This window comes from Oreochromis niloticus, linkage group LG8, assembly GCF_001858045.2.
Source record: "Oreochromis niloticus isolate F11D_XX linkage group LG8, O_niloticus_UMD_NMBU, whole genome shotgun sequence".
NCBI lineage: Eukaryota > Metazoa > Chordata > Actinopteri > Cichliformes > Cichlidae > Oreochromis > Oreochromis niloticus.
Window position 1 is genome coordinate 20,318,828 of NC_031973.2, and position 24,774 is coordinate 20,343,601.

The 24,774-nt window shown below is 41.9% G+C and overlaps 1 protein-coding gene across 4 annotated transcripts; it reads right to left on the minus strand.

The window, feature by feature from the left end:
* Positions 1 to 6: 6 nt before the first annotated feature.
* On the minus strand, positions 7 to 19,691 carry slc38a10 (solute carrier family 38 member 10). Of its 4 annotated transcripts, none has more exons than XM_005448151.4 (18): positions 19,460 to 19,691; positions 19,024 to 19,273; positions 18,162 to 18,279; positions 17,686 to 17,731; positions 17,371 to 17,464; positions 17,059 to 17,202; positions 14,009 to 14,133; positions 10,245 to 10,347; positions 9,158 to 9,340; positions 8,744 to 8,855; positions 7,503 to 7,609; positions 7,267 to 7,420; positions 5,200 to 5,370; positions 4,659 to 5,123; positions 4,485 to 4,571; positions 2,885 to 2,905; positions 2,332 to 2,472; positions 7 to 2,218 (listed from the first exon to the last, which is right to left on the minus strand). In XM_005448151.4, exons 2-18 carry the CDS (start codon positions 19,111 to 19,113, stop codon positions 948 to 950), a joined length of 3,432 nt encoding a protein of 1,143 aa, XP_005448208.1. In that variant the 5' UTR covers positions 19,114 to 19,273; positions 19,460 to 19,691; the 3' UTR covers positions 7 to 947. The 4 variants fall into 4 exon arrangements, with proteins under 4 accessions (XP_005448208.1, XP_005448207.1, XP_005448209.1 ...); XM_005448150.4 differs by lacking the exon at positions 14,009 to 14,133 and adding an exon at positions 14,871 to 14,995; XM_005448152.4 differs by lacking the exons at positions 2,885 to 2,905; positions 14,009 to 14,133 and adding an exon at positions 14,871 to 14,995 and having other exon boundaries at positions 19,460 to 19,689.
* Between the last annotated feature and the right edge of the window lie 5,083 nt (positions 19,692 to 24,774).

Here is a 24,774-nt window from a genome sequence, read left to right on the forward strand (position 1 = left end):
CCTGACTTTGATGTTTCGATATATGAGCTTTATTAATTTTTATCAGCAAAATGTACAGAAATAACATGCATGTAGAAAAATAGTCACAAAAATAGCCTCTTTTATAAAGCAAAGGTCCAATGTGTTGAAGTGCTAGCCAATGAAAGACAATACAGAAGTCCAAAATACCTTCCATTATTATATCTTCAAATAAGATCATTTAGTGGAAGAAAAAGACCAGATATTGAGGGGAAAAACTGCACATTTTGTTTGAATAAAATATAGGCTGTAGTATGTTAAGTGGAAGGCACTAATAAATCAACCTGGAAGAAATACTAGGAATAAAGATGGAATGATTAGAAACTACAGGTATTGATCCAGGTTGTCTGGTTTGAGCTGCTCTGTTGTCCACAGTTTATGGAAATAGTAAGGCTACTCTATATCTCAAAACTCCAGCGTGTAGTTAAATACCTCATTTTGAAAGCATGAAGCAAAAACACTATCAAGGGGCCTGAAGCCACAGTACATTAAATTTGGGGTAACCGGGTTCTATAAGAAAATACATGGATCACATTTAAAAGCATTTACAACATTTACAAAGACCAAGGAACAACTGAATGACCAAAGGAGTACATGTGACTCAAATACGAATATCGTTCCTGTCAAAAACGCTCCACAGAAAGGTAATTGCATAGATGTATATACACGTTAAACCTTTTTAAACCGTTTGACCTTTTCAAAATTTTCTCTGGAAACAAAAATAAGTTAATATTTACATACACTTTTGCTTTGATAAAGACTTTGGGTTCCTGGCAGATTACACAGTATCAAGAAAAACAACACGGTCCACTTCTTAACAACTCTGAAGGCAAAAGAGAATATAAGGCAGCGATATCACGGTCCACAGTATTAGGAGGTTCTGCAGGTCTACAGTATGTGTTTGACCGCTAAATAAGAATGTGTGTGTGTTATTTAGCTTCTTCATCCTCTGAGGCCTGTTTAATCTGCCGTGTGTGTACCCTTGCCCCAGCCAGTAGCTGCCCCTCAAGGGCTGCGTGCAGATCTGGCCCCCCCAGCTCCAGCAGGGGCTCCAACCCTGGAACCCCCCTGGACGCCTCAGTGTCCTCCAGGGGCCCTCTAGCCTCTCCGAGTGACCTACGCCTCCGCTTCAGATCTATCTCTCCCTGCTTCCTAACCTTCTCGTGGGAGCCCTGGGGGTGAACCTCGCCATCTTCCTCCCCTTCTCCGGGTTCTGGCTGAGCAGCAGCGTTCTCTTTGAGGTCTCGTCCTCCTTTCTTCAAAGCCTCACCATCAACTCTCTCGCCCCCCTGTGCAGCTTTTCCAGCATTTTGAGCTTCTATGGCCTGCTGCAGCTGAAGCAGCCTCTCCTGAGCCTCCTGCAATGCCGCCTCTTTCTTTGCTTTCTCAAGTATTTCATTGTCCGCTTTCTGCAGCTCTTGCTCGTATCGCTCTTTTGCAGCTTTGTCGCGTGCAAGTTTCTCTTTTAATGCTTTTTCTTTCTCAAGCTCTTGCTCTCTGATCAGATTCTCTTTTATTTCCCTTTCCAGTCGTTCTTTTACCAGCCTTTCTCGAACTTCTTTCTCTATCTTCTCCCTCTCCAACTCTTGTTTGGCCACCATTTCCTGTCTTTCCTTTTCTATCCTTTCTTTCTCCAACCTTTCCTTTTCTTTTCTCTCCATTTCTAGCCGTTCTTTTTCTAATCTTGCCTGAACTTCTTTCTCTATCCTTTCTCTCTCTGATCTTTCCCTCTCCAACTCCTCTTCTCTGGCGAGCTTTTCCTTTATTTCCCTCTCCAGCTGTTCTTTTCCTTGATCTTCTTTGCCTACCACTTCTTTCTTAAGTTTTTCAATTGCCTCTTCTTCTTGTAACTGGGCTGCATGGTCATTCTGAGCCACAGGTTCAAGTTTTTGCTTTCCCAATGGCACTCCCCTCGCCCCAACCTCACTTTCCTTATGTGATTCTCCTGCGAGTGCAACATTTGCATCCTCTTTGTAAGCTGCTGGTACGGCTACTTTTGCAGGGTTAGCTTCAGCACCTTTATCTTCAACCTGAGCTTGACCCTGGGCCAGAGCATGAGCCTCATTTCCGCCATCCTGTGGAGCTCCAGCTCCCTCCTTGGACTGCTCCAGTCCAGACTCCTTAGGTTTTGCTGCTCCACCTTCCATCATCTCTGGTTGTCCTTGGATGACTTTCTCACCATCGCCTTCAGCAGCGCCCCCTTTAAATGCAAAAATATCACATTTAAGTTGAGGGCCACCACCTATAATAGCTGTGTTTTCTTTACAAGTTGTCATGACTACAAAAAGAAAAAAAATGGGTATATACACACACCAGCAGGTTGTTTCTGGTGGATTTCCTTGTGTTGTTCTTCTATGACAGCCAATAGTTTTTCCTGTTGGTCCAGAAGCCTTTTCTGTTGTTCTTGTTGCTCCTTAATGACCTGCAGAAGCACCGCGTGGTCCAGCTGACCCTCTACATGGAAACAAACCATACAAAAACATTTAATTAAAATAAGTAACGACCTGCTCAGAGAACAGGGCATTAGTTAGGAGGCTTAATAAAACTAGGGCCAGACTCTGGGGGTGAGGGGGGCAGACAGGAAACAGTTAATAATCTACTACTTCCAGTTAACACGCTTTTCTACACTGTAGCCTTAAACAGGCAGGTGTGGACACAGATTATGTTAAGAGGCAATGTGAGTGGGTGCTTTGTTTAGTTTACTAGTATTAAGTTTAAATATAAACACACACAAACATAAAACACACACAACTGTATGAGCAATCTTTTTTTTTTTTAAAAAGATGAGCCATTTTGTAAATATTTGAAAATTTGAGTGATAGACAGATTGAGATAAACTGAAGAAGAGGCAAGAGGGAGTTCATACCTGCAACCAGCTTTTTTATCACTGCGATAGGAGTCCGGCAGAGACAGAAAGAAAAGATGGAGAAAAAAGGAAGAGAAGGCAAAAGTAAACAACAGAATAACAGAATGAGAAAGTCAACAAAAGCCAAAAAAGACTGGTGAGAGGATCGAGCAGAGTCAAGAAGTGAGAGGAAAACATCTGTACTTCTTTTTTTTTTTTTTAACACCATCAAACAGGGAATAATAGGCAAGAAGGGATCATTAAGATAAAACAAGCAAAGCAGGAGAAACGAAAGAGAGGAAGTGGGCTACATAGCAGTCTAAATTAGCCAATAAGAGGAATACTGCATCATCACTCTCCCACCCAATAATCAAAGAGGTTAAATCAAGCGTTATTTATTTATTTTTTTGTTGAGCCTTTCCTGTAACCTGACTTCATATTTAGATTTTAATGTTCAGCATTTCATTTTAACTAAAGTCCTCATATATCACTTAGTTAAAGTTTCACAATTTTACCAGTTTGACATTTTTAATGTTCAAAAACACATTTTTTCACATACTGATTTTCCTGCAGCAGATCCTTTTACTCTGAAACAACGTTTTACCTCCAGTCTCTTCAAATCCTGCCTCTGGAAAGCTCAGTCTGCTCTGATTGGTCAGTCGATACCACATTAGCGAAACCACATTGGCTACATACATCCAGTACAGCTCTCTAAGAGCTGGAAACTGCTAAAAACAACAAGTCGTCTTCTAAATATAACCAACGCCAACACACCTGCTGCCTTAAACACGTTTTAACCTCAGCAAAGTGATTTTGTAAGAAAATATTTGATATTTGAAAATTAGAACAATATAAATATAAAGATAAACGTAATGGGATTTTCCCATTAATGTTGGGACAATGTTGTGGCCATAAAGGTAATTCACTAGGTCTTCAGCTTCTCAGAAGCTGGGAATGCATGGAGACTCTTGTATTGAGTCTTGCTGGAAACAAGAGAACGTCTCGTATATGTTGCTCATAGCGGAAGCAATTTAAAGTCAGAGTTGGCGGAAGTGGCTCTAGTGGGACAATTAGGGTGCATCTGGATTCCATTCAGGCAGCAGCTCTTTCCTTGCTTAGCAAGCTCTGCTACAAAGTTATTATGCCAGTGTTACACAGTGACACAGATAAGGAAAGCCTGGACCACATTTTAGGCAAACTATTAATGTAAAATAAAAACCCAAGTCTGTGTCTGCACAAATGTGAGGCCATTTCCCCCGACCGAGAGCAGGTCATGGTTTACAAAAAGCTGCGGCTACATTTTAGGTCTGACATCACTTTCAGCATCTCCACCCCATAAAATAAATACATAATCTTTAAATTACTATGTTACATTTAGCTGCAACCCCCCCAAAACACTAGAATCTGTATGACTGTTAGACAACAGTCCATTAACTGCAGAAATCAAGAATATGAAAAACTATCAGCCACTATAAATGCAGTGCTTCAGTGCAAATTGATTTAGGCTGATTTTTTTAATGTGGATGTGATTAAGGTTTTTCACAACATGCTGAAAAATTTGACAGCTGCTAAATAAATGAATTTAACTTTGAATTTTATTGAACGTGTCTACTCCACTTACCTTCCATCTTGTCATCTGCTGCATCTTTGCCTTCTGCAGCCGCAGCCTCTTCTCCAGCAGGGCGATGCTCTCCTTCAGCAGGTGGCGCTAAAAGGTCATTACATATCACACTCTCTTAGAAGGCCTTTTTCATCATTTTGCTTAAACAACAGTTAAAGAGCGTGAAATGCTCACCTTTGTCTGCAGCATCTGCAGCTTTGCCCACTTTATGGACTTGGGCTACCGCATCCTGATTGGCTTCTGCAGCCTGATTGGCCACTACACCTGCATTATCTGCGAGGGGCTCTTTAACAACATTGAGATTCTCCCCCTCCTTTAATGGGGCAACATCCAACTTTTTGCCTGGTTCTGCAACAGGCTTATCAACCAGTTCGTTCGACAAGACCTCACCTCCACCCAGATCCTCTTCTTTTGCAGGTTTTTCATCAATCTTGTCATCTTTGTTTTCCACCTTCAAAGCATTCTCGAAATCTTGCTCGTTGCCTCTTAGAGGTTTTTCTTCACCACCTTCTGCAGGAGCAACAGGTTGTTTGTTTCCATCTTTCAGCTCTGCAATGTTCTTTCTTCTGTCTACCATGACTTTGTCATGAGGAATGGGTGGTTCATGACGATGGGCCTCTCCCTCTGGCACTGCCACACCTGGATAAACAAGAAATGGTAATCCTTACAAGTTCGACATCCAGTTAATGTTCTGATTTTGGTTCAGTTTCCTTACCCGCATCAGGACGATCCAACTGCACCTCCTCGTCCTTCTTCTCCTTCGATAGATCAACTGGTCCTTTAATCTGGGGGGGCTCACCTGGGTCCCGCTCCGCAGGCTGTACCACCTCCACAGGTAGATTGTCAGGCTTTTCTATCTCCACTGGCTTCTTGTTTGCGGGTTTGTCTGCATGTAGGTACAAAAAAAAAAAGGGAAGGCCTCATTAATGCTTCTGTTCTACTGCTTCACTATGGTCTAATTTAATGCCAGATGTCATCAGTTTTCGTCAAAAAAACTTTTTTTTCTGACAAAAGCAAGACGATAAGTAAATAAAAATTGATACTTGAGGACAAAAATCTGTGATCAAATGTATTGACACTTTCGTCAATGAATGAAAAAGTTGAAAATTTTCTGGAGAAACGAGATCCAATCAGAACTAATTAAGTTGTGAAGAAAGGCGGGACAAGTTTAGAAGTGATCAAATCAGAAGTTCTCTTTTTGCAACAAGGCTGGAGGTTTTTTTGTTTTTTTCCCCTGATTGTATTCACTCGGGAGGAAAAGAAAACACGATACATGTCCACATTTCAAAACTAAGAAAAAAGGGCTGCTTTGTAATTTGTGTGGAGCAAATGACAAATTTTTACACTTTATCTTATAGTCGACCGAATCAACTTTAGATTTTAGTCCACTATAGTCTTATGGTATTTAGTTGATTAAAACTCAAAGACTAAATCAGTTAATCTTAGACTTAATTTCTTGGTGCTATAATTCTCATACTAAATACAGTCTGAAAATTTGGAGCTACATCACTGCAAATAAATGAGGAGACCTCATTTAATTTCAGCATTTGCTCTTGCCTGGGAAAAACAGAATGACTTTATTGTACTGTATTGCATTTATTACTCTCCCTGAATTTACTCCTTATTTTTCATCCAGCTGTATTTATTGCACAGACTAACTGTTGGTGGTAAAATTAATTTGTACCTAGGAATTTCTCAAATGGACGATGCTTCCTTCAGAGTTGACTGTAACTGATTTTGGACGTATACGGCCACTAGGGGGCAGCAAATACTGAAAATGGCAAGACTGGCATCAGTGATGTGTAGAATTAATGAGGGTGACAGGAGAGACAAGTGATATCAGAGTGTGGCAGGAAGGAAACAAGTTTTTAGTCTGGCTCTTGTGAGTTTAGTGTGAAGCAAAGCTGGGAGGAAAAAAAAATCCACAAATGAGACAAAGTTTCTGGATGGGAGTGAATAAGAAGGAACTGCACAGTAAGAAAAGACCACGAGAGCTGAGGATGATTAACTGTCAGGACTCCCTCCATGCTCTTCTTCTTTCACCCTAAAACTGGAAACATCAGCTCAGAAGGTTTCCTCTGGGTCTCGTCTCCATTTTTTTTTTTCATTTCTCCCCAAACCCATATCATCATCACCCCCATTTCCTTTTATACAGCCAGCGCTTGCAGGCATTTTATAGCTGCCATGTGAGATATGTGGGGAGAAAGGGGGTGTAGACAATGTATTTTGGGGGGAAGAGGTTTGGAGGGGGGTGGCAGGAGAAATGAACAGAGGTAGAGGGGTGGAGAGAAATTGCTCGAGTTTGAAGGGCATCAATCTCGCTTCATCAATGTCAAGCACTCAACACTGCTTTCAGATATTATCAAGAGGTTATCTCCTCACCCTGCCTGTCTGTCTATCAGTCACTCTGTCTGTCTCCATCTTTTCTTCTCCGAGAGATAAAAGAAAGCCTTTCTTCTGCCGTGGCTTTGTGCTTTTGTTTTAGTCTCACTGGCCCTTTGCTACTGGTTCACATTCTCTTTACAATGCGCCTTCAAGGTGCTGCGAGCAGTCTGTGACTTTAAAAATAAGACAAGAAACAAACATGTCTCTTGTACTGCTGGCGCATTTTACAGGAAATAATTACATGCAGCTCTGCTGTCCAATCTCAGATGCTACAGACAACTCCGGCTCCGGCCCACTGAGGTAAATGTTTCCATGGCTCATTAGTAAACCACTTTCATTTACAGCCCGTCTAGTTCCTAAGTGATTGCCAGCCATTACAGAAACTCGCGATCTTTACCATGCAGTTCAGAGATGTCTGGTAGTTCTTGCTGGCTGTTCTTGCCAGGTGCAGGAGGAGGAGGTTGGATCCTTGGACTGGGGCTACTGGCCGAAATTGAGAGAGTGGTAAAGGTGCTGATCAGCAGGATGCCCAGACCAACAAAAAGCACCAGCTACAGGACAGGAAGTGGAGAACAAATTGTCAGACAAAATATTTTCCCCAAATAAATATACTGGAAAAGTGCAGATTCTAACCTGAGCAATGATGCTGTTCTTTTGGATCTTTCTGTAGATGAGAGCAGGACAAATGAAGCAGATGAGGCTGCCCATGGTGGCTCCAGTCAGCCCCAGAATAGTTTCCACTAAAGACAGGAAAAGCAGTTTTAAAAAATCTGCGGGTCTGTAGTGCACCAATTCCAAAATAGAGGTGCTTGCCAAATGTTAATGGATAGAGTGCTGATAGAGTTAGCTTAAATGTCTGAAATGGTTATAACAAACTGGACAAAAGTTAGCTTGACAAGGGGTAAAACAACTAAACTAACAGGTAAATGATCTGGAGATCCAAGGTGTGCCTCCCCAGATGTTACAGTACAATGAAAACTTAATTAAACCAACCTAAACACTGTTAAATCAACATGGCACCAACGTTACCAGAGCTGAAGCGTTTCTGTCTGTTTCAGTGCACTGGTTCTGTTTCTTTGTGCCAAAACAGGGTGAAAAAACACTGCTGGAGTCCCAGATCTGGGCTCCTCATTACAAACTGGATTCATAACGGCCCCTCACAGACGCCATCCGTGGCACACTGCTGCTGGCAGCAGCGAGCCGTGGCCACACCCAAGTCACAACGAATGGGCCTACTGGGCGTCAAGCCCGGAAACCCATCGTTCATCTAGAGGACGGACACCATATTGTTTCCCTCAGATTTAGTGCCCATTCCCCCCAGGGTCCTTACCTCCTTTCTCCTCAGTCTATTAGCCTGATTAAATACACAAAGAGCCAATCTGACCGGCTCTGTGTGTGTCTCCGTGTTCACCCAATCAAAACTTTAACAAACAGCGGGTGGATAAAACATAAAATAATGCTAACCTTTACATCTATGCAATTTTGGAGCCTTTTGTGAGAGAGACAAGGACTTAAGGAAGCTGATGGAGAGCCAATACTGGTGTGTACTGGACGTTTGTTTGTGTGCGAGTGTGTGAGAAAGAGTCCAGGAGAATAATAGCCCTATCTTCCTGTCTGCCCATCTAAAAGGAGATAAAAGTAAGGGTCCTGATTTAAGGACTGTGTTAGAGTGTGACAGTCACTGACTCGTAAAGTCACATTCACACACATCGTAAAGCTCCCCAGCTACGCCCACATAAAGGAACACATGCACCTTAAAGACCTGCAGCGAGCAGCACACATACACACACCATTTTATTTTAGTCCATGCAATCCACGACCAATTTTTCACACACACACACACACACACACACGCACACACAAAGAGGACGTACCGTTGGGGATGAGAATGCCCCCCAGCATAGTGCCAAACACAATGCACAGGGTGATCATCTTGAAGCGCAGCGGAGGCATGTAACCCCCAGCAGCAAATGTCCCATCCTTCTGCTGTAAGACAAAAACAGTAAGATAGACAAAAAAAGAGCTAAAGAGAGGATTTAGTGAGGGGTGGGGGGGATATGAATGTAACAAATCACACATTTACAAACTGATTACAGATTCAATACATTTATGCTGCACAGCAGGTGTTTCCCAGGGACTCGGTTTACATGAAACACTTCTAAATGCATCTTCAAACTGCATGAAAGAAAGAATGGGAGGTCCTCTTTCACAATCAAATTTGTATCCAAATTCTCACTATTTTTTAAATGTAGAGGACAAAGGGAGCGTCTGAGTATATCCAAACTCACTTGCTGCTCAAAAAGCATGGTGTTGATGGCCTGGCGGCAGGGCAGGATCATCATGGGAAATCCAACAGCTACAGACATCATAAACCCAACGCGTATCATCTCTGTCACCAGGTTGGATGGAAAGTTCATCAGCACGTTCCCTGCGATGTTATCTGTAAAGCTGACGTATCCAAAGAAACCCACCTGGAGAGGGAACCAAACACGGTGTTTGGGGAAAAGAAAAGAAGGAGAAATTGATATGGGAGAACTTGTTTTTTAATTTGTGAAAGTGTGTACACATGGATAACATTTTTATAGTTTCTGATGCCAATATCAGCTCTCAAGACTGTTTTAATATCAGGATAAAGACACATTTTGCCATAAATAATATAAAATACCAGAAATTCCATCAAGAGTGTGTACTGTAGGATGCTAGGCTCAGAATACACATTGTTTATAATGATGGTTATTTTATCAGATGAATTATACAGTCATAAAATCTTGTTGTTTCATGAGTGAGACCTATGACAGACTAAATGTTGCTCTCTGATTAATCACGCTTACCAACATCATGTTTCCCTCACAGAAGTGACAAAACCATCATGAAAGACTGCAAAAATCTAACATGCTATTTTTTCTGTGAGGACCAGATAGGGTGCAGGTTTTGTCCATGACCACAGGCTGTATGTACAAGACTGATGTAGCCTCAGGGTCTGAAACATGAAGCCGGTGTGGAAGTGCCTCAAGACCTAATTTTTTCCGTCACATCTGGTTTCAAAAAAGCAAGAGAGCGATGGCTAAAACTCATCAGGTCTTTGGTAACTAGTGAGTGACATCAAGGTGGCGGTTTGCATCTTCTATATACAGTGTATGAATATCAAACACCAGAGGAGATAATATAACTGACTGATTTGCAAGCTCCAGATTTAAATCAATGCCTTACATCATCCAGATTAGGCTGATATATATATAATTCCAGCATAAGACATTAAAAAAACGTAAACTCATGTGACCTGTTAAAAATTTAAGATAAGTAAACTCAGATACTCTTTAACATTACAAAATAGGAGTGGTGTGAACATAACTAAAAAAGAGTGGTTCCACTCACTGTGATGTAGAAGATGGTAACAACGTTGAGAGATGAAGTGAAAATGGTGCTCATGCGGTTAACAGACGGCTCATCGAGGCTGTCGTAGGTTGGTAGCACTTGCCTGTAAGAGATAGTCAGCCAAAAAAAACAAAAACACCCTGTATACTGCAAGGCACAACACTATTGTTGCAATGTGATCTTATACTGTCTGAATTGTCAGACATACAAATTCTCAATGCAACAGTTCTAGCAGGGAGATCGAGGAACGTAATCCTACAGATGTTTCATTTTATTTTTGTCCCCCCAAACAGCTGGCAATATGACAGTCTTCACGGCCACTTACTTCAAATTTGGAAACCGCTCTGTAGCGTTCCTTTATTAAGCAGCCATATGGGGGTCCATTTGTGCTGCTCAGTAATCAAATGATGCATCTCTTCCCTCATGTCCTTGTCAATATCCAACTAACACTGGATAGTTTCATCTACACGATTTCATCTTCTTTGTTTAGCCCATTAAAAATATATGAATGCAATGCCATTATCAATAAACATTTGAAATTAATACTTCAATCTTCTACTTAGATGTAATCAAACTACTTCAAAAAGTCATTCGACTCAATCAATCATACAACATCATATAAATGAAGGTTTTTCAACAATTGGAATCTTCATATTGAGAATATGAATCTTAATTCATATTAATATCAATTCATGCTTTAAGTTTTAATTTTTTTATTGCAGTCATTTCTCACAGTGGCAGTAGATGAAAGTAATGTAATGGGAGTGGTAGTGATGTATGCACAAGTGTTTGTCTAGATACCACTGCGTATGTGTGTGTGTATGTGTGTGTGAGAGACACAGTATGGGTGACAGTAGTGAAGGCCGGCTGAGGCTGAAATGCTCGTCTTTTAACACAGGTGTCGACCTCCTTTCATCATTTCCTGTCCTGTGCTTTAAGGCGAGTGTGGGAGTGTGGAGGGGACCATCGGCACATTAACCAGTGAATTTACAGGCTTTATATATAACAGCAAGTGGCTGGACAGGTTTTAGAGCATTATAAACTTTCCTGGCAGACTCTTTTTACTCGCCTCCTTTTTCTCTCTCCCTCCCTTTCTCTCATACATGTGAGAGGCAAAAGACAGGAGAGGGAGAGAAACCATAACTTTCACTGGCCTTTGTTCTCCCTTTGCCTGACTCTCTGTTCACACACACTCGGTTTTATTAGCTAGCATGATGCTATTCCTTGTGCTTGTTTAATGTGGAAACCAGTTAATGTTATAACCAATGTTAAATAAAACGTTATACTGCAAGCGCAGTGCAAAAGCATCTAATGGTTGCTCAATAGACCTGACTCGGAGGCTAGTCCTTAAACACAATGAAGTCTCAAATATGATGCAGACTGACTGTGAGAGAAGTGAGTGTGTGGAAGACAATGTCATTAAATGGGACTGGAAAACACACCAGCAGTAGCATCACAGAAAGATGTTTCTGCCATACATGTTTTTCTTATGTTCCCCTATTATGAGCTAACTGCTCCTCGCTGTTCAGACGCTCAGCCAAAAAACAACAGGGCCAGCTCCCATCCCATCATAATGGTGATGTTAAGTAATGTTTTAACTGAAAGTAAACACATTTCATGAATGTAATAAAAATCCAATGTGCTGAGAGCTGTTTAATCAGCCTGTGAATACATCAGTGTGTCTGTGAGATGGCGGCAGTCCAATGTGTTGATTAGTGGTTTGGCTTAAGCTGCCTGCCGCCTAACGGAGCGCTTGCCTCGCTCAGCCTTACCACAGGCCAAGAAATCGCCATGCCAAATATCACTCAGCACTACTAGTGGGATGACGGAGGAAGCACACATAAACACATACAAGCTCATACTTTCTTCTTGTTGGATCACATGCACACCTCGCTTGCTAATGATCACGCCTGTCTGCCATACCATAATGTTATGTTAGCTTTGTGTGATTACATTAATTAAAAAGTCTTGTTTCACTCCCAAGGCTACAGTCGCCCACTTCTATCACTTACCTCACTCTTTCTCACACAAAACAAAACCATACACTGCCACCACCCAAACATCTGGCCCCTGATGACCTCACCGTAACACCCGACAGCCCTCTCCAGCACCAAAGATTAACTAGCTGCACCAGTATCCTGTTAGACATGTCTAACAGGATACTGGTGCAGTGAGCTGAACCACCCGCTCAGCTCACTGCACGCCCAGAGTGGGCACTGAAGCGTAGAGGACAGGGCAAAAAGAGGAAGTGACAAAGCATGCAGAGGAGTGAAAATGGAGACAATAAAGAAGAAGTTGTGCAGAGAAGCTGTGATCAGTGAAAATAAACCAGTGAGCACTGTGAACAGCATGCAAACGCTGTGTTGGAAACCCTCTTATTATTCACTGTTAGTAAAGACTGCAGCACAGCATTCATTACATATAAGAGCCCAACCGATAGGACGCTCAAACTTTGCTAGGTCTTTTGACCTAATAAATACATTATTACCATTATATGTAGTGGTATAGCATCACAGCTGGGCACACAGCGGTCTGGAGTCAAACAGGGTCTTTACACTAACACGTTTCTTAATAAAACGTTGCTGGAAAGTGAAAAGAACACCTCCTCATTTTCCCCCATCATTTTCCACTTTCGCTAATATTAGGGTTGATATCAGATGTTCACCACATGAATATCAAGGCCAAAAGAATTCACTTTTATCCATCTTAACCACTTATCCAATTCCGGATCACTGGGGCTTGCTAAGAGGCAGGGTACTTTATTTAAAGTGCACTTTAACTAGAGCACCAGACTGCTGTGACTCGATCAGGTGAGTAACAAACTGAAGAAACCTGCGACTTAAAGCACAATAATGGAGTCTCATGTGGTGTTAGTGTTAGCTGACGAATGCAGAGGAGAGAGGAGGAGCAGCGGCACAAGAAGGCAACAACACGGAAGCTAAATTAAGAATTAATTCCTCAACAGCTTAACTCTCCCTGTGTGAGCATCGCAGTTTGATTTAGTGGGATTGTTGTTGAACATGAATCTCTCTCTGTGTGTAAGAGAGAAGTTATCACAGCTACAGAAAAATTCATGGATTATTAAAGTAAGGTGACCACCTCACTTTAAAAATGCATAATATGTGTAGGCAAGAAGAAGCTCACATATATTATCAATTGCTTCTTCTGTTTCAACACCTCTGGTGCATATTTATAGACAGCAGCTAATGCAGCTTCAAAAATCCAACATGCCTTCCTCTCAAAAAACATCCTGTACTTTGCAGCTTTTGCAAATCTTAACCATCCACTTGATTTTATTTTTTCATATAAGTGTCTGCTCATCTTCTGTGTCAGATTATGTTATTTTCTGACTGAATTAGAAAACACAAAGCAAAAAGTAAGCGCAGATAAGTTTTGGTTAAAACTACAGAAAGCACATCTAAGCAACAAAAGCAGCTTCTTTTAACAAAAAGCGATGCCTTATCAACCACCTCCACCACAAATCTGTTTCTCTTTACCCCAAATCCTCCACCGTGGCTTTAAAAGAATGCTGTGAGTATTCATGCACCAATTGTGAAATTTTCTCTACATGCAGCGATAAAAGATTTAGTTCCCGGTGTGGAAGTGCGGAAAAGCCCACGTTTTGGGAATTGCACTGCACATATTTATAAGACTAATATCAAATGTTCGCTATAAGTCACTGAGCTTCCAACGTCAGAATTCTATATAGTCGTGGTTGACATTACTTTCATCATGTGATCCTGCACAGGTGGAGGAGTACTTACGACTGGCAGGCGAAGGCCATCCCACAGATGGGGAGACAGCGAAACACACCCTCCCAGCGCACCATATTGATGTGCCCTAGCCACCAGCCGCTGAGCAGCCCATGTTTGAACGAGGACAGCACCATCTGAGGGGAAGGAGGTGGGGGGAAGGGGGAGTTACGGCCCAAACCAAATGGAGAAAAGTTGGGGAAAGAGTTTATGAAAAGAAGAATGGGAACAATACCCTCGCTGATGGCTTACAGACAGATAATGAAAGTAATAAATGGGGAGAGAAAAACCAGAGAAAATGAAGAGCTGGAACTAACAAAGAGACGTGACAGCAAATCCCACACTGAACAAAAACCTGCTGTAGTGGAAAAACTGGAGTAATGAAGATGATACAAAATGAAAAAAGCAAAAATCATAAATTTGCAAGAAATAAGAGGCATATGAAAGGAGTATGTAGACAAACAATACTTCATAGGTTTTCATCAGCATGTGCTCTGTCTTGCTCCTCCTAGCACCTGATAAGATCCCAAAGGAAAACCTGCCACACCCACACAGACCAGGACTGAAGGTGGAGGGCAGCAAAAATGAGCCTGTCACTTCACTATGTTCTCTGCCTTATTACTACTGCCACCAAAAACACACACACAAACACACAGAGCTCAAATGGCTCAGACCAAATCACAATCAAAGGTGAGATTGCGGATGATTGAAAGAAGGAGGAAGAAGGCTCAGGTAGGTCGGAGGAGGGTGTAAGGAGTGTCACACTGCGGGGGAAACGTCGCGCTTCCTTCACTCACCCCCTCTCCGTCCCCACCGCCTTACAGTGGTATGTTATATTTTTTTGGGAGGGGGAGGGATTCCATGGTTTACTTACGGGTGACAGCAGAAGGTTGTGGCGATAATAGGCAGGCACTGAATGACCCCCTTGAAGCGCCACAGGTGAACTCGCTCCACCCAGGAGCCCGAGATTATGCCGTAGCGCAGAGACGACAACACTATCTACAGCACCAGAAGCAGAAACAGCAGCGGAAAAGGAGGGGGTGGGAGGGAGCAAACAAAGGGTGCAGAAAGATGAGGAGAGTGGAGTGAAAGAGTGATGGGGGGCAGAAGGACGAGAGAGACAAGACGGGAAAGAAAGAAGTAAAGTAGTACAACGGAGAGAAACGAAAGAGGGGGACAATTAATGGTAGGATGAAAAAGGGAGGGAAGCAGGTACATCACTGTTAGATGGTTAGGGGTCTGGGCCGGACCAGGCCTGGATCTAAAGCCGGACACACACCACACCACTGTTCCACCTTATCGACATGCCACAGAGCTAGAAGTCACATCACACAGAAATAGTACAAAGAGCATTTTGAAGTCTGTGGAACCAGTACTGCAGGTCAGTAAAACAGAGCTACCCACACATGCACACACCAACTGTGCGTGCATATTTAAAGAGCAAATGAGTTGAATCACATGAGCCAGAAAACTGCTGCTGGATGGTCTCTACACCATCTAAACTTTTCCCCTCTGACCAAACTTCAGACTAAATGCATCTTGTGCAGGGGGCTGTGTGCAAATGCAAATGGCAGCGTGCTCCTGTGGTTCTATCAGAACGTGCTGCATAAAGCGTCATGTCTGGTCCCACCAGAGTGCATGTCTGCATACACGTTTTTGCTTGGATAGGGTGCAGAGAGGTTTTTACGGACCAGATGTGCTTCCGTGTGTTGTTGTGTTGGCCAAAATACAGCGGAGCAACAGCGGAGGTTATCGCGAATGGGAGAAACATGAAATAACTTCAAAGATCAAAAAATAAAGTATGCAAAGCACAGATAGTGTCTCAAATGGACACTTTTCATTGTTTTTAACAGTTCGGCTTGTTGTATGCTAGAACTTTGCTTTTCTCTGTGTCGGCCTGATAGACCAATAACAACACAAGCAAGAGTGGCCCACAGACCGGTTGTACCAGATTCTCTGTTGTTAAAAGGAGAAAACGTACATAGTTCCCTGCAGGCCGACGGGCCATCTCCGCCCTGCCAGCGGACTGTGAACGCACTCTTCCTGCTCAACCATAAATTTCGCCTTTGTGGCATAAAACTGCACTTCTTTTAGAAACTGTTGCAAGAAATGTGCTCTGTGCTGCACTGACGCCTATTTGGACTGAACTTCACATGCATGACATGCAGTTCTCTACTACTGACCTGTGGCCAGAAGTGAAGCTTGATTTAAACATTGGGGTTGGCCACAGAGCAAAAGTTGTAATTTATGTAACTTCACAAACTTGAATGTTATATTTTGATTTCTTAAAAGAAACTATGTCCCAGTAGTTACTACTGCAGCCAGCTGTTGTGGTGGTGCTGTCAATCATTGCTGACTAGCTGCTCCAGAAAGATATGCACACACTGTTTTGTCTTTAAAGAAAAAAAAAAGCATTTTACATGCTGCATAAACAGCCAAAAGTTTAAGTTTGATATATGTAAAATAAGTCAGACATGTGTGGGAGTTTCTGTTCTACAGTTGAGTTTGAGATTTATTGGAACTGACCATTTATTCTCCACTTACTTTCCATTTACACAACTTTTAATGTCTCTTGTGGCCATTGCCAAGTAGTGCCTTCCCAGGGGAGAGCCTTTTTTCAGTCTATAACGAGCAGCGCAGCAACTGTTCTCTGTCTCAAATGATTTCATGCAGATTTTCTCTTTAAAAATAGGAGCAAGACAATATTGCATTGTACAAGGATGTCACAGCTCTGTACGATGGTGTGCATAAGAAAGAATTAACACAGAAGACAACAAAACAACCACTTGGCCAAATAACATTTTGAAAATCAAATAAGCAACCATGGCTAATAAGCTGTGCTACAACTTACACATGCTTGAAATCTATTTGTACTTAACCTCTTCTTTATCATGCTGTACTAACAGACAGGCAACAAAAACAATCATTTTTTATCTTTTTTTACTGATAATTATGCTTCATCTATTTGCCTCTCAAGATCTGCAACCAAAAAGAATTTCTGCTACAGCCTATTCACATGCACTGTGTAAAGTTTAGATGTATGTGTGTGTCGATGGGCTAACCGTGAACATGAAGAGGGTGTAGAACATCAACGCCATAGCTGAGAAGGACTGCAGAGTGGCCATCATGTTCCTTTGCAGACTCAGAGGGAGTACGATGAACAGCGACACTGCAATCAGCAACAGCACGCGAAAACTGCCGGTCACCTATACACAACAGAGTGACAAAACAACACGCTTACTTTCAGGATTTTTCCTGTTATCACAATAGAGTTTTTGATTGACTCCATTCAACATTTATTACAAGTGTTGGTCGCAAAAGCCTAAAATTAAGAAAAAGTAGAAGCAAGTAGCAACAAAATCATGATATCAAACCTGTAAACCCAACAGCTGAGCAAAGAAATTTGAGCCCAAATCAGCAATGACAACATAGAAGGCAATACAGGTCCCCAACATCAAACCGATCATGCTGCAGGGACACAAAAAGAGAGAGACAAGAGAAACCTTGTGAAAATGTGTGTTTTTAAAAAACCAAAACTAATACGTCTTTGTTGTGTACACGATCTACAATGCATAATCTAAATAGCCATTGTAATGGATCCATTGTTTCCACTGAACATCTAAAATGTTCCAGTGATCCAACAACTGTATTACTGATAGGCAGAAACTAAAATTTGTGAATGAACTTGCCTCGTTTCCACCAGTGCTTTTCCTGGTTTCCCGTAAGCGTGGAAGGCTGCAAAGAATAAGAGTGCCATCAGTGTGAGCAACATGCAGAAAAACAGAGGGCAGTGCACTAAAAATATTCTGTCCTGATAAAACTGACGATCAAAAAAGATTAAATGTGCTCATTCATCGTTTCTAAAACATATGGAAGCAGTGTAAATATTGTCCTTGTGGGTAGAGATTCGTTTACTTTGCTGTTATTGACACATCTGCACTTGATGTCATTTCACTACTCTATTTGCTTATAACTGTTCGCAGAATTAGTGACAAGTAACAACTTCTTTCGCTACTTTAATCAGGAATCAGCTGTTGCTTAAAATGGGCACCATTCCCTGTAAATTATCAGGCTTTTCCACAAACATACTGGCGACTGAAAACATTACATAACAGAACAAAATGAATACAAGTAAATATTTCTCTTGTTTGCCACTTTAGCTCACCCAGTCCAGCATAGGTCCTTCGTTTGGTGCTGCTGGCCGTGTGGACCAGAAACATACAAGACTTGTGGGTCATCCACGAACAGAAGAACAGCAGGATAGTTCCCAGCACTATCCCACACTGTGAGAAGACAGATGGAAAGTTGGCAGGCGTCTGTCCTCAAGCCAATTCAAATTGGATCATTCTTAAACTTTAAATGACAATATTTCTTCCTTCAAACTACTTAGTAGCACAATACAGGGGAGGAAACCGTCAGCCAGCTGCAAAACAAGTATACCCTGGAAAAGATTCTGATGCTAGGCCTACATCAGCCAAAAAGAATACAAGCACACTTCGCATGCTGATCATTGTGTGTATATCGCCAAACATGTAGTGGTGCTAAAAAGGCATGACAAAGTTAAAAGTTTGGTAATAGCTTAGTTGACTAAAAAGAAAAATCATGTAATAAAGCACTAAATGTGATGTGAAAGCATTACATGTTCATAGAAAGTGGAGATATCCTCCAAGATAAATCTGCCCCATCCCTGCTGTCATAGGCTGAGAACTTGACATTCGAGGAAACCAGAGTACCTGGAGAGCACTGATGAAACCGAGCACCACTGTCCTCCCCACAGGGTGAAATCCTTCACGTGAAAACACCTCCTAATTTCATATTGTGATAGTGATGATATAAATTCATCTCTCTATGAAAAGTGCTGCTGATGGATGGAGATGCTGCCTACCAAGTGCTCGCTGACATTCTGAGGAAGCTGGCGATTCTCACAGTCATTAATATCATGCTTATTCACTTTTATATGTCCTTTTATTGTTATTCTTCTACTGTAAGATGCAAATAATGTATTTCTTATTCCCACCTAGACCCACCTGTTTGAAGCAGAAAGGCATGGTGAGCACACTGACTCCAACGATGCTGTTCACCACGTTCATGATGAGGCCCGAGTTGGACGCCGTCATCTTTAATCTCCTAAGCGACGCTTCTTCCTCCTTCGGTAAGAAAATGTCAAGCAAAGCGGGACGGCAGCAAGCTGCAGGCGAACGGAGGTATAGGAGTGACGGCAGAAACGGCAGCGCACAGCTGGGACCAAACTCATCCGCCGATTAATGACGTGGCGCTCTGAGAGGAAACACGGAGACAACAGAGCTTAACCCGTGACACACTTCTAGCTGTCTTCCTTTCAAATGTTACAGTAAAACAGTTTCACACCGCCGAGCTCAATGTTTACAATGCGACCGGATAAAAGTATTTTAAGTCACAGGTTGACCCGTTAGTAGTGGAACAACTGTAGTCTCATTAGCTCACCTTTCTCTTCCACTTCTGTTCCTCGCCCTCCGCCTCGCTGTCCTGTTTACGTTATCATTGGTAATTTTGTGACATTAAAGGTCAACTGTCGTCTTTTTGTGTATATAAAAAAAGGCAGTATGAAACGACAATAAGTCCACCAAGGCTGTTTTTCTGAACGCGTTTCCAGGAAGTACAGATGGCAGCCGAGGAGGTGAGTGAAGACAAGTCAGCCTGCTAGTTTCAGTACTGTGGAAATGCTTGGGCGCCCACTAGTGGTCACTTTGTTATTTTTATTTTCTTTTTTCTTTATTTTTTTTATTTAACAGCGTAGATAGATAGATAGATAGATAGATAGATAGATAGATAGAACTTTAATCCTTGCTTAAAGCCACTGCAGTGCCAAAACACAACAGCTAAGTAGACTACACTGATTTTGGGCACAGACTAGCTCATTTTTATTTATCATTGCCTACTTCACTACATTTCAATAGGGGATTATTGGGGTTTCAGCATATCAGCGTTTATCTAACAGCTGTTGTTATTTTTCAGACAGTATTTCATCATACGTACAGATAATAAGCTTATAAATGAGCTCATAATGACAGTTTCTTCACATCTTTTCCATACTTCTCATATTGTTTAATTTAACGGTGCAAAGGGTTATCCAGTTATTAAATGGTTATAACAACATTATTTCTCTAAATTATAGATTAAGGGAAGAAAGCGCATTTTAAAAAAGTAAATCTTGTAATATCTTTTTTTAATTAATAAATGAATAATCATCTCATGACACATATTTATTGTGCCCCTTTGACTGTATCTGGGTCCGATATATATATATATATATATATATATATATATCATGTCCTATCATATAGTCCTATAATACATTTTTCCAGAGTGCTTTCAATACTACTTTTGTTTCTTTTCCCCTGAGTATTTTGGCATTGTTGTATTTGCACTTTTACTTAACTAAAGAACCTAAATAGTTCTTCCGTCACTGATGAGCTCTGTAACCATAACAGTACCAACAACAGACACGCTTGAATCCTGTTTTTCCAGAGCCCTCAGATATTCCCGTCAGGAAAGGGAAACAAGCAACAAAAGCCTAAAAGAGAATAGACCAAACTTGAATGACGTTGGAGAAAATATTCAGCCTTGCACCTGAAACATTGCTGGCAGTATGGGCGGTTTATTTCCGTTAGCTTTAATGCCTGCCTGGTGCCCTCTCTGATAGATGACTATTGTGTTGTATGACCAGGAAAGAGAAGAAGGAGCCCCAGGTTGGACGGGGGGAGAGGTGGGGGGTTGACCTAAGAGTGCTTCCCCCCCATACACCAAATTCGGGTGTGCTTCCCCCCGGGGACAAGGGATTTTCAGCAGCAGGGATGTGATGAAGCTTTAAGAGGCGCAGGAGGGGAATTCTGAATTGTAGAGAAGTGTGTGTGTGTGTGTGTGTGTGTGTGTGTATGTGTGTGTGTGTGTGTGTGTGTGTGTGTGTGAGAGAGAGAGAGAGAGAGAGGAATTTCCAGCCTTTCAGTATCACCTTTAACTGAAAACACACTTTTATTTGAATTTATCTCTCCATTCTCCTTTAATCGTACTTATTTGTCTATTTATTCAGCACTTTGTATAATTGCCGTTCATTTTTTAAAATTTAGATGGTCTAATGTTTATTATGTATACATGTGCATGAGTGCGTGCTTGTGTGTTTATGTGTGTGTGTGTGTGTGTGTGTGCATATGTGTATGATCAGAGAGGTTAAGACAGGAAAACCCTGGCCATTGTGCGCCAGTGACCCCTCAAAATCAATGTGACAGACTGGCTGATTGGCTGGAGGGTCCTGTCTCTCTGCACATAATCCCTCAAGGTAGACCCTCAGCCAGGCCTGCTGCGCTTGTGTGTGCTGTGTGTGTGTATGCTGTGCATGTGTGCGTGGCAATATCTCTGCTCGTATGTGTGTCTTTCTGCACCTAATCCCTCCAGATAGACCAAAGGCCATGGGATGGGGTATTAGTGCAGTTACAGCAGGTCGGTCCTCTGTGTGTGTGTGTGTGTGTGTGCGAGCGTGTGTGCGTGTAGGAGATAGAGGGCTTGAGTGTGGGGACTACTTCACAGTAGCCCAATTAAGCTGCAGAGTGCTTATGTATTTCAGTAGGGCGCAGTTATGTGTGGAGGCAGTAGTGGGTTTTAGAGGGAGCGAGGGTAGGGGGCAAATTTTAGGGCAGATTTGGACGGATAACCCGGTTGGGGTAAAATTAGACGCAGGCCTCTGGATTTGACCTCAGGCCCTCAGCATGACCCCAGGTCACTTAAGGGTCACGGGGCACAAAGCAGAGCACTGACCCTGCACAGGTCAAGCATGCAGGCGGCTGAAAGGACGCCTTTGTGGGGCCTGGCATGCTCACTATTTCCCATGAGCACCAGGGGGACTGTGTCTGCCCTGGAAACTGGACCGGAGAGTGAGCCAGAAAAAGGTGTGTGCGTGTGTGCATGGAAACCATAATTGATTTGTGTTTATATTTCTGCTTGTTTGCCTTATGATTATCACCAGTGAAGGTCATAGTTAATGCTGATTTCTTTAAAAAATGCATTTACCGTTGCATGCTCTGGTAAGTGTTTGTTTTTGTGCATTTTGACTTGTGGAAGGTTGCAGATTGTCAGGTAATAACACAACTCAACTAAAATTCATGTTTTAAGTTTCAGCTGAAGGATCATTTGGTTAAAAAAAACATTTTCAGCTTCTCAGCCAATTAAGCCTTTGGGCTTATTGCCTTTTAAATCCAATGGTGCTTTTCTTAGTAGCCGGATGGTTGAAATTTTAGAGTTAAGCGATATTTTACTTGTATTTGAGTTTGTGTCAGGGTGAGAGATGGCTGAGAATTTTTAGGTACGCCTGTGGTTGTTGCTCGTGTACATCTGTTAGCGCCTCCTTATTGAGCGCATGCACGCCGCCTCCAGTCCTGTGTGTGGCCCTCAGAGAGGGAGAGAGAAGCCCTCTGCTCCAGTAATCACATTTAATTACGCACCAGCATTAGACAGCCTATGAATAGGGTTTTTAGGCAGGCCTCTCACACAGAAATTGGCTGCATCCAGCTGAACATTGCCCACCTTTGTCCTGCCCGTCCTACTATATTCTATTAAGACTTTGTCATTTGACCATCATCAAAGCACCACGCTCTAGCACTAACAACTGCACGACTAATGCTACACATTAAAAAAACGGGAAGGTAAAGGGAACAATAGGCGTTTTCTTGGCTGAACGACTAGCGTCTGCCCCATTAATGAAGCAAATGGACCACACATTAGACTCCATCCACAATTACGTAGCACCTAAAATCGCAGATAAAGAACACACAGTCTCAAGAAAATTCTCCATGTCTGCTTATCTGAGGTTTAAGCAGAAATCTGTGGGTGCTTCTTTCAGACACAAGAAGTGGAATTTACTTTGTTAATCTCCAGGAGGAGGGGAGGGGTGGGGTGCGGGGGCTTCCTGCACTGTGAAATCAATTTGAAAGCAGAACAATTTTTTTTTTTTTTTTTTTTTTTAAGATGATAGGGGATTTTGTGTTGCAGAGAGGAAGATGCCAAGTCACCATCTGCACCGCTCAGCTCTGTTTGCATGCGTGATGCGTGTTTACGTGTTAATATCGACTTTAATCACTGTGTTTACATGCGGTAAGAATTCTCGGTCGGCGCCTGTAAACATCACAACTCAGACAGTTTGCACCCTACATTAAACATGTTACTGTCCACTGTGTGAGGCTACTGTAGAATTAATGGAGAAAGTTTGGATAGCAATGCACATTAAATATCTACGCATTAATACTGATAAACAGCAAGCCACTCTACTTGACTTGAGACTCAGTCTGTTGCCAGAATCTGCTCGTATATGAGCACAATCGTGTTGCATCACGTTGCACTACCTCATTACCTCATTACCATGCAGGTGTACAACACCGTTGCAACCTGAGGAGAGGCTCCCTCTAATTATGGGCAGCTGTGTGCTGGCACATGCAAAAACTTATGAGAGTGTAAATGTAAATACAGATAGTTCATTTAGTAGTACCGTGATGGTTATGTGATTGTTGGGGATGTGTGATGTGGTTTTCAGTGTTTGTGTAGGCAAGAACAATAGGTTCAGACAGTAATTGGCCACCATGACCAAGACTCCTGGAGCCTGTTAATCAGAGCCAGCATTCATCCTCAGGGTGGTTAAAAGATGTTGAAAACCGATGCAAGGTTTTAAAGATTCAGATCTACAGGATTTAAGACATTTTACAGTATGAAACCATCTATGGAGATAAAGCTGGCAGTGTTACCGCAGCCTATTATAATTTTTTACAGCAATAAACTGTTGTGGTATGGGCACACTGTAAATTAACAGTTTTATGCTGCTACTTTTACTTTACTGTAATTTCATGGGGAAACTTGTTGGTGTATGGCATTAAATCATTTTAGTGCTTCTCTTGTACTCTTTTGTTCTGATCCCCTTTTTGCTGTTTAATGTGTTGTTTTTTAAGATCGAGTTACTATTTTTCCTGATTTTGCATAAATGAGAGACCATTTAAACAAGCATCCAGTTGCATCGTCTAATAATCATTTTACTGAACCAGAGAAACTTCAAATTGTGATCTATATTGCAAGTAAATATAATATTCTAATAAGAGAAGGATGTAAGCACAAATGGCAAGTCAATTTATTTATATAGTCCCTTTCAAGATAGAAATCACAAACCACAGCATTTATAAAGCAACATTAAGAAATAAACAGTAAAACAGAATGAAAGCTTCAGCTGTTTTTGAAAGAACTACACAATAAATTAAATATTGCACAAAATAAGTATAGCATTGCAACTTTTATATTTAAAAAAACCCCAACACAAAACATCTCTTTACTCCTTTTTTCCCCCTCAGTGAAACACGCTGTGGTGTTGAAGTAACACGTGGCGCTGCTAATGATCTCGCCACTTTAAATGTTTATGTTGTTAAATTCACTTCTCTTGACAGCAAACGAGACACATTTTCTACTCGAGCCCCACACACCGTCTCTGAGATAGTGCCCAAACCTGCCATAAATCCCGTGTGTTTTTAAAAGGCCAGACTCATAAAGAGAAGGGGTGACAGAGCAGCACTGATGGGTCAATATTACCCCCCACCTCGTTGCACACACACACACACACACGCTAAGATGTCACTTGCACTCTTAACGTCCACACATACAGCTTAAGTACACCCACACAGTCACATTTGCATGAAAACACCTTCAGTCAGATTCATATACGAACACTGTATATATATCCAACCAGCCCCACACACACAGTGCATAGTGAA